A 9873-nucleotide genomic window follows, 5' to 3' on the forward strand; every position below is an offset into this window, starting at 1 on the left:
GCCAGCCTGGTCTACAGAGTGAGTTCCAGGACAGCCAAGGCTACACAGAGAAACCCTGTCTTGGAAAAGAAAAAAGGAAAAAGAAGAACACAAAAAAACAATTTATGATTTTCTTTGCCTTTTTCCTTTTTCTGTTTTCTTATTTTGTTTTGTTTTGTTGTTGCTGTCTATTGAGATAAAGTCTCATTTGGTAGCCCAGGCTGGATAATAACATGTGGTACATGCTGGCTGTGAACTCGTGAAGGTCTTTCTGCCTCAACCTCTTGAGTTCTAAGATTCCCCACCCCCCATTTTATTATCTTTCCATTGTATTTTGAAGCCAACACAAACATTCTTTTTATATTTTGAAGCCAATACATTTATTAATGTTCCATTAATAAACATTTCAATAATTCTAAAACGTGGTTAAACATAACCACAAAAATCAACATAACACCTAAAAACTTAAATATGCAGGGGCTGGGGCTGGGGCTCAGTCGGTAGAGTGCTTGTCTAGCGTGCATGAGGTCCTGGGTTTGATCCTCCATACTGAGTATAACCACATATGGTGGCACTTATTTGTAATCCCAGCGCCTGGGATGGGGAAACAAGGAGATCTAAAGTTAAAGGTCACCCTTGGCTACCCAGAAAGTTCTGGAATAGATTGGTAATGTCTATCACTTGTAAGGCAGGGAAGAATTGACAGCATATGTCCCCTATGGCTCATCTGACTCAAAGCCTCCCTTGCAAACCAGAGGAACCCTGCACATGGCCTACCTCCGCCTACCTCCGCAGCCAGCGCAGGCACTCACCATCTGCAGGGCAATGCCAGCTGCCACGCCCCCAGCAGTGCTGAAGGCTGCTGGGAAGTTGAGCAGACCCGCCCCGAGGCAGGCATTGACGACGATGAAGACGGCTCCAAGCGTAGACGTGGTGCCGCCGTCTGGATCTCCAGGAGACGCCTCCCCCTCACTCTTGGGTATCACGTCCACACAGGGACTTTGTAGCAGACGGGCCCGCTCCCCAGCATCAGTGCTGGAGGCCCACTCGCTGTAGTCGCTGTTGATGCTGACCTGGGCCATGGCCCAAGACTACTTTTCTTCCGAAAGCTGTGGGCTCTGCCTCACGACCACATTCCTGGGGTAGCTGGGAGGATGCCTGTCCTTTCAGGGCTTCTAATCTCGGGGAACTCTTGTCAACCTAGGTTAGATAAAGGCAGATTATCATGTTTATCCTGAAACCGTGGCTCTGGGGCACAAAAATTTGAAGCAACTTTCCCAAGATCATATGGCTAGGATATCAGTACCAGGCCCTCATCAAGTGTACAGCAAGAGCGCCCATGGCTGAGATGCAGGGCTGCTCTGGGCAGACTTCGGCACTGAGGTCACAGGGTGGGCGGCAGACATAGAAACATGTCAGCTGCACATCCAACTGGTTTCACTCTTATAGGCCAGAGAGGTAAGTAAATAAGAGTTTATAACATAAATGAGTTTGCGATGCTGGGGATATGACTCAGCGATAGGGCACTTGTCTAACGATGCCCAGCACTGCAAGGAGAATAAAGGACTCAGAATAGAAGGGTACTGAAATCCCAGCACCTGGAGAGGCCCCAGGGGACCTGTGGGACAGACGTGTCTTAGATCATCTGATCTTCTGGCAGTCTTGTGATTAGAAGGTTCCTAGATATCAAAGCCTGAGCCAGGATGGTCCGTGAGCACACCCCAACAGTCTGGACCACGATCCACCAGGTCTCCTAGGTTGTCTGAGGAACACACAGTCCCCACCAGAGTTGCTACCAAGACCTCCGGATGTTTCGATGCGTTTTAGCACAGTACCCTTCCCTGAACCCAGATGTCAAACTTCGAGGCGTTCAAAGCATTTCAAAATTCAGGTTAACTCTTTTTCCCATGTGGCAATTCCTGTCACATAGGTCCTCAGGAAAGTTTGTTTTAATTTCTATCTATTTATTTATTTTATGGATTTTCGAGACGGGGTTTCTCTGTATAGCCCCGGCTGTCCTGGAACTCACTCTGTAGACAGGCTGGTCTTAAACTCAGAAATCCGCCTGCCTCTGCCTCCCAAGTGCTGGGATTAAAGGCATGTGCCACCACTGCCCGCTGCCTTTATTTATTTATTTATTTTATGTATGTGAGTACACTGTAGCTGTACAGATGGTTGTGAGCCTTCATGTGGTTGTTGGGAATTGAATTTTAGGACCTCTGCTCGCTCTGGTCAGCCCTGCTCACTTAGTCCCTGCTAGCTCCAGATTTATTTATTATTATACATAAGTACACTGTAGCTGTCTTCAGACGCACCAGAAGAGGGCATCAGATCCTATTACAGATGGTTGTGAGTCACTGTGTGGTTGCTGGGATTTGAACTCAGGACCTCTGGAAGAGCAGTCTGTGCTCTTAACTGCTGAGCCATCTCTCCAGTCCCTCCTAGAACATTTGTCTATTTGCCTCTGTCTCCTTCCCAGGCCAGCTGCACTTGGAGAGTGGTCTTCTCATCTGACTGTTCTCACTCTTGGGGTACACACAACCTAACTTCAGGCTTTCTTTTCGTCTTGAAAACTAGGAGGCTCACTCTTCTGAAAACTGACCCTCACTGTTCTCACTGCAGTGCAGAGTCTGAACCTGCAAAAGAAATAATGTTTCGCTGGGCAGTGGTGGCACATACCTTTAATCCTAGCACTTGGGAGGCAGAGGCAGGTGGATTTCTGAGTTCGAGGCCAGCCTGGTCTACAGAGTGAGTTCCAGGACAGCCAGGGCTACACAGAGAAACCCTGTCTCAAAAAACCAAAAAAAAAAAAAAAAAAAAAAAAAAAAAAAAAAAAAAAAAAAAGAAATAATGTTTCTTAAAGAGCCACACCTAAGCCCACACCAAGAGTAGCCCTAAGGAGGCTCAAGCCCGTAATCTCAGTACTTGGGTTTAGGAAAGAGAACTGTTGTGAGTTCAAGGTCAGCTTGGACCACATAGTTAGTCCTAAACTATACAGTATAATCCTGTCTCAAAAAACAAACTAAATACACACACACACACACACACACACACACACACCACTTGAGGCCAGTGGGGGGGGGCTATGCCCAGAGGGCCAAAAGCTAGCCTGTCCACTTCCTACCTCCATGACCTTAGGTAAGTCACGTTAGCTCCACTTTAGAGTCTGCTGATATTAGTAAGCACTACCAGGCTGGGCATGGTACAGCCTGTGTTTATCATAAATGAGGCTTGGGAGATGATCCCTAACAACCTCCACTTTGGGCCTGGTAAGATGGCTGAATGGGTAAAAGTGTTTGCAGTCGAGATTGACGACTTGAGTTTCTCCCATACAGTGGACAGAAAGAATGGCCAGGTTGTTCACTGACCTCCATATAAGAACTATGGCATGCTCACTCATTCACATTCTCAGTCTCTGTAGTTAAAAAAATGAAAAAAAAAAAAAAAAAGAAAATCTCGGCTGGTGCCATGGCTCAGCTTTTAAGAGAATTCCCAGCAACCACATGGTGGCTCATAACCATCTATAATGGGATCCGATCCCCTCTTCTGCTATGTCTGAAGAAAGAGATAATATACTCACATACATAAAATAAATCTTTCTTTTTTTAAATCCCATTTCCTCCCCACAAAGGCAGTGATTCAGCCACAACCATTGTCCATCCCCTTTGATAAGGTCAGCCCACTGAAAAGGAGGAGGTCTAGAATAGTTACCCAGGCCCCTGGGGATGCTTCCCAGATGTGCCTTCTGATGATGCACAAAGCTGGGGACATCAACCCAGGAGGAAGAGCAAAGTGCAGGAGCTCAGGGACATCTGTCCTTGGGCAACTGAGGGGCAAAGTTCCAGTGCTGTGGCCCTCTGCTGGGGCCACAATCAGAAACACCAGTCTAGCCACAGACTTCTTCCTCTAATGACACAATCTCCCTCCCCAGCCAGCAATTCAGCAAAATCTCAGTGCTGAGTAGTGAAGGGAGTCTGGGGACTCCCCTGGTCCAGGCATTGCTCCAGAGAGGTCTAAGGCCACCCATTCCGCATCGCTCACACCGCAGAAACAGACATTAAGGTCACATGACCCTAAGTCTGTCTAGGGAGCAGGTTTCCCTTTGGCACTCTTACCCAGTCCTCCCCCATTTGCCCAGCCTCTCCTGCAACCACACAAAAGCTCAGTATGAGTAATCCCATCCCTTGGACCACTCTCACTGGTCTATGAGCGTTTACCTCTACCCCAATTATTCAGCCCCTCTGCTCCCAGCTTACCTGCTAATCTAGAAGAGGGCTGCTGCCTCTGCCTAAAGGTATGGGGTCAGAGTCTCCTCACCTCCCTTTTTGGCCTCAAGTTCATCTCAAGGCTTTACCTACAATCTGCAGTCAGAAGAAAGAAGAGTTTGACCTTTTGCGGCTGTCTAACAGGGCAGGGGGTGGGAGATTAAACTGAGTAGTTCTGAATAACCTATATAGCAAGGAGTGGAGTACCAGTTCAGATAGGGAAAGGGTCCATGAAGGGAAGAGTTCACATTAAAGTCACAGTGAGCAGTTGGCAGGGCCAGAGCTATAAGCACGATGCCCATTATTGGGTCGGAGATGCAATAGATCTCATATGCTTCCCAGACCAACCTGGGACCAGCACTGAAATACGAGGTTTGTATTGCATTAGGAGGTGGGACAGCGAGCACCTGAGCAGGGTGGGTTGGGGTGAGCCCCAAGCCTGGCGTAAAATCCGTGGTTTGCCTGCGTAACTCCGGAGCTAACTCGATCCTGGCCTAGGACTGAGTGGAGAGCCGCCCAGGCTAAGGCGTGGCTGCACCGGTGCCGCAGAGAGCACAGGGAAAGGCGGCTGTGGAGCCCTGAAGGGATCTGTTTTCAGCAGTGATGGAGGACTCCAAGGACCCAGGAACCCTACAACCCCACCTGCACCTCCCGTACCTCCTTTCACAAACCTCGTAGGTGACGTTCCGGAGCCGATTCTAGAAACACGTGAGCTTGAATCACATGACCGTCCAGCTAGCACAGGCCCCAGGACACTCTGGGAATTGTAGTTTTTAAGCCAGTGTCACCCTCGGACTAGCTTCTCAACCCAAAAAGGGTTCTGAGCCAGCGGCTGTCTGCCAACTCGTTTATCTAGTTATTTTTAGACTTGGTCCCTTGGCCAAATTAAATACTGTTCCTTCCTCCTGGAAAGAGCGTTAAGAGGTTTGGCATCTTTGTTCTCAGGAGCCACGGGCCAAAGCTATTTGGCTTCATTATGTTTGTTCCTGCATTCATTGCCGCCGCAAGTGACCCCAGAGTTTCTTTAACTGAGGAGTGTGAGGGACCATTGAACAAGAGAGAGAGCCAGTTTGAGCATTCATTAATCCCGAGCTACAACCTCAAGGCTAGATTTCAGAAGTGTCTGAGGCGGTTCAGGCTCTTAACTTATTGAATGAAGTTGTGAATGCCTAGAGTTTTGGCTTCTGTACTTGGCTGTATGTCGTTTATAAATGAAGTCCTTTTCTGCCTCTTTATTTGTGCTTCTAGAGCTTGAATCTGGGCTCTGGGCAAGAGCGATACTTTTCAGTTATATTCACAGTCTACTTTAATTAATTATTTTCTTTTACATATGTTTGTCTGGGCACTCACAGTATGCATGTGGAGTCCACAGGGCAACTTTCATGAGTTGCTTCTCTCCTTTCTTTCTTTTCTTTCTTTCTTTTTTTTTCTTGTTTTTTTTTTTTTTTTTTTTTTTGAGACAGGGTTTCTCTGTATAGCCCTGGCTGTCCTGGAACTCACTCTGTAGACCAGGCTGGCCTCAAACTCAGAAATCTGACTGTCTCTGCCTCCCAAGTGCTGGGATTAAAGGCATGCGCCACCACTGCCTGGCTGGGATAGACTTTCAATTGCCTTTAAACTGTATCTGAGGGATCATCTCTGGTGGGCTCCCCATGACATTGGATTTTGGAGAATGGAGGGAGAGTGAAGATCTGCAGTTAGCCTACCTGCTTCCCTGGCCAGAGTGGCCTGTGGGCTCCAAGGGAGTGCCTGCAGAAGAGTTTGGAACTGGGATGAAACAATGAGTCAGGGGAGGGAAGCTAGGAGATAATTATCTGTGATCCAGTGGAGATGAGGGTCAGGGAGAGGGGTGGGAAGAAAGACTTCAGAAGGTGGGGATAAGACTGCAGGATTGGATGTGGAGGAGCAGAGGGGGAGGCAAAGATATGTTGTTAGCCTCCTACCTGCTTCCTGGACTGAGTAGTCCTTCAATTGTCATACCAGATATCTCTAATCCATCCCTTCTTTATGTATGTCTGTGTGTGGTAGATGACTATGTGCACATGTATGTGGGTACATGCGCCTGCAGGGAGGAATGTAGAGGAAAGAGGACATTGGGTGTCTTCCTCCCTTGTTTTCAGCCTTATCCTCTCAAGACAGGGCCTGTTACCAAACCTGAAGTTAGTCATTTTGAGTAGATGGACTGGCCAAAGAGTTCTAAGGATCTGCCTGTCTCATCTTTTTTATGAGTTCTGAGGATTCTGACTCAGGTCTCCACACTCGTGCCTCTTACCCATGGAGTCAACCCCCAAACCCTTGTTCTCCATTTCCTTTCCCTTTAAATGGTGTTGAGTTAGGCATGGTAGCACAGGGGAAGTGGGCAGATTTCTGTGACTTTGATGCCAGCCTGGTCTACATAGAGAGTCCCAGGACAACTAGAGCTAGATAATGAAATCCTGTTTTTAAAAATAAATCGGGCAGGGCCAGAGTGAGTGGTGACCAGAGCAAGAAGAAGGGAAGGGGGGAAAAATTGGGGGCTAGAGAGATGGCTCAGCAGTTAAGAGCACTGACTGCTCTTCCAGAGGTCCTGAGTTCAATTCCCAGCAACCACATGGTGGCTCACAACCATCTGTAATGGGATCTGATGCCCTCTTCTGGTGTGTCTAAAGACAGCTACAGTGTACTCATAAATAAAAATAAATAACTCTTTAAAAAAATTATAGCCGGGTAGTGGTGGTGCACACCTTTAATCCCAGCACTTGGGAGGCAGAGGCAGGTGGATTTCTGAGTTCAAATCCAGCCTGATCTACAGAGTGAGTTCCAGGACAGTCAGGACTATACAGAGAAACTGTTTCAAAAAACCAATATATATGTGTGTATACACACACACACACACACACACACACACACACATATACATATATATATATATGCTTTCTCCATTCAGGCTGCTGCAACTGAATGTTGTGAGCTGGGTGTGTTAAACAGTGGAAGTGTTGCTAAATTGATATGTACTTTTTCTGGCAAGGTTTATCTCCTATCTGGAGTCTGGTTCTGGAGAGATCACTCACAGGTTAGGAGTGCTTGCTGCTCTAGAGCTGGGGAATCTGGGATTGGCTGCCCTCACAGAAGCTTCTGGTGTGGCCTCCTGTCTGCTTCATTCTGGGGTCCTATGTAGAGCACAGGGGGAGCAAGCTGACGCCCATCTCTTCCAATGAGAGCCCTGACGTCACAGCAGGATTCTCCACTGCCCGCAGGATCCCATCCTCACAATGCATCCCCTTGAGGATTAAGGTTCTCAGAAAGTCCTTGCCCACACCTATGTCACCACTATTTGCCTATGCTTTTCACTGGCAGTTTTAGTGTTAAAGGTTTTAAACTAATGTCTTTGGTGTATCATGAATTGAGGGTGTGTATGTGTGTGGGAGAGAGATGGGGGCCTCACTATGTAGCCCTGGCTGGCCTAGAACTTCCTATGTAGATCATGCTGTCCTTGAACTCACAGTCTCTGCCTCTTGAGTGCTGGGATTGATGCTGTGCCACCATGCCAAGCTTATGAATTGATTTTTGTGCAGTGGATAGATGTAGATTTTTCATTTTCTTTTTCATATTTGTTTTATGTGTATGTGCTTGTTGTATGTAGGTTAACTGGGTGTGTGCCTGGTGCCCTTGGAGGTCAGAAGAGAATATTGGATCCCCTGGAACTGGAGTTACAGATGGTTGTGAGCTGCCATGTGGGTATTGGGAACCAAACCTGGGTTCTCGGTAAGAGCAACCAAGTGCTCTGAACCCTTGTGCCATCTCTCCAGCTCCCAATTTCATTCCTCTTCGGGTGGATATCTAGTTTTGGTTAGCACCATTTACTGAATGTCTTTCCCCAGTGTATATATGTATGCACGCATGTATGTATGTATGTATGTATGTATGTATGGTGTTTGCACACATGCCACCACATATATACCAAAGATGGAAGATAAGTTACAGGAGTCAGTGTTCTGCTTCTATCATGTGGGTCCTTGGAATTGAATTCAAGTTATCAAGCTTGGTAGCAGGCACCTGAGCCATCTTGCCAGGCTCAGTGTATATCTTTGATATCTTTTTAAAAAAATCTAGGGGGGCTGGAGAGATGGCTCTGCAGTTAAGCGCACCAGCTGCTCTTCCAGTGGTCCTGAGTTCAATTCCCAGCAACCACATGGTGGCTCACAACCATCTGGAATGGAATCTGATGCCCTCTTCTAGTGTGTCTGAAGAGAGCAATGGTGTACTCATATACATAAAATAAATAAATCTTTAAAAGAAATCTAAATAGTGGTCCACAGCTTTAGGATCTCTGGATTCAAGGCTAGCCTGATCTACAGAGTGAGTTCCAGGATAGCCAAGGCTACACAGAGAGACCCTGTCTCAAGCTGCCTCCCCCAAGCCCCCGAAACATCACTCCCCCCAGCCCAGAACACTAGATGTCTATAGCTGTGTGGATTTATGGGAGTTCTCTATTTAGCTCTGCTAGACTGTCTTTGTTACTATGGCTTTGTAGCATAGTTTGAGATCCGGTATTTTGATACAGCTGGTAGGTTTTTCTTTCCCCCTTTAGGATTTCTTGGGCTATGTGTCATCTTTAGTAGTCCCCTATGAACTTTGTTACCTTTCTTCTGTTTTGTTTTGGGATGCCCCACCCTCCACAGGACTAACCTCCCTCAGGACTAAACAGTAGCAGGTGAATAGAAAACACAGAACCAACTCACAAGAGGAAAACCTGAGTTCAGATCCCCAGAACTGATGTGAAAAGCTGGGTGTAGCCAAGTGTTTCTGTAATCCTAGAACTCCAAGATGGGAGCATGCTGGTAAACTTGTGGGCCAGGTTAGCCTATATGGTCAAATTTCAGGCCAGTGAGACATGTTGTTTCAAAAGTGTGGAAGGCCTTTCAGGACTGACATCAAGATTGTCCTCAGACCTTCACAAGGGTGCCATGTATCTCTCCCTCTCCCTCTCATACATACACACACACACACACACACACACACACACACACACACACACCCCTATCTGGAGGTCACCGAGCAGTGTGCTGGGAATCTCAGAGCAATAACACTTTAAAAGATAGCAGTGGGTGGGCAAAGGTGATATCTTCATGTTTTTGGGATAAAGTCCTGAATCATTGCTCACCTCTCCCAAATTGGGATTTTATTAAAACTTATGGCTACAGCCTAGCGTATTGATGCCACAGTACCAGCCTTTCACACTGCGGATGGGGGTGGTAACCCACGATTGTCCCGGATATAGTCGTCACCTTTTATTTAACTATGAATTCAATTCCTTTAGACAGTTGGAGTCAGCTCTACCGCCTCTTCTATCCTTCAACAGCATCTCTGGGAAGATGACTCCAGTTTCCTGTTGTCTGAGGAATTACACTTTTGGACCAAACCAGTTGAAAAGCAGGATGAAGAGCAAGATGCACTTCTGGTCAGGATTAGAAAATTGATCCATCATTTGGTTTACAGTCAGCTGAATGTGACTCCAGACTTCTGGGATATATATCCACTCTTACCCCTTCCTCCCATTAAGTAGAAAAGCAGACTGTGGCTGGGTCTATAGTAATTTTATTGTAACAGAGAAACCAGGCGGCAGTACTTCAACATGATTAGAGCAGAT

General features: G+C 46.9%; 2 protein-coding genes across 7 annotated transcripts in view; both read right to left on the minus strand.

Moving 5' to 3' along the window:
* Slc38a7 (solute carrier family 38 member 7) overlaps window positions 1-4953 on the minus strand; it is a 16929-nt gene extending 11976 nt beyond the window's left edge. For 3 of the 6 annotated variants that reach the window (XR_004110228.1, XM_031340997.1, XM_031341002.1), the window contains exons 1-3: window positions 4916-4953; window positions 4236-4340; window positions 792-1179 (exon numbers count right to left, since the gene is read on the minus strand). Coding sequence is in view for 5 of the 6 variants with exons in the window: in XM_031340997.1 (XP_031196857.1) it covers window positions 792-1061 (270 nt within the window). In the remaining variant the exon portion in view is untranslated. The other 3 variants (XM_031340998.1, XM_031340999.1, XM_031341001.1) reach the window with 3 other exon arrangements.
* Window positions 4766-9873, minus strand: part of Got2 (glutamic-oxaloacetic transaminase 2) — a 31480-nt gene continuing 26372 nt past the window's right edge. Inside the window, exon 11 of the mRNA XM_031336872.1 lies at window positions 4766-4942. Within this exon, the coding sequence (XP_031192732.1) occupies window positions 4766-4942 (177 nt within the window). The remainder of the gene's footprint in view (window positions 4943-9873) is intronic.

Source organism: Mastomys coucha, unplaced genomic scaffold, assembly GCF_008632895.1.
Source record: "Mastomys coucha isolate ucsf_1 unplaced genomic scaffold, UCSF_Mcou_1 pScaffold22, whole genome shotgun sequence".
NCBI lineage: Eukaryota > Metazoa > Chordata > Mammalia > Rodentia > Muridae > Mastomys > Mastomys coucha.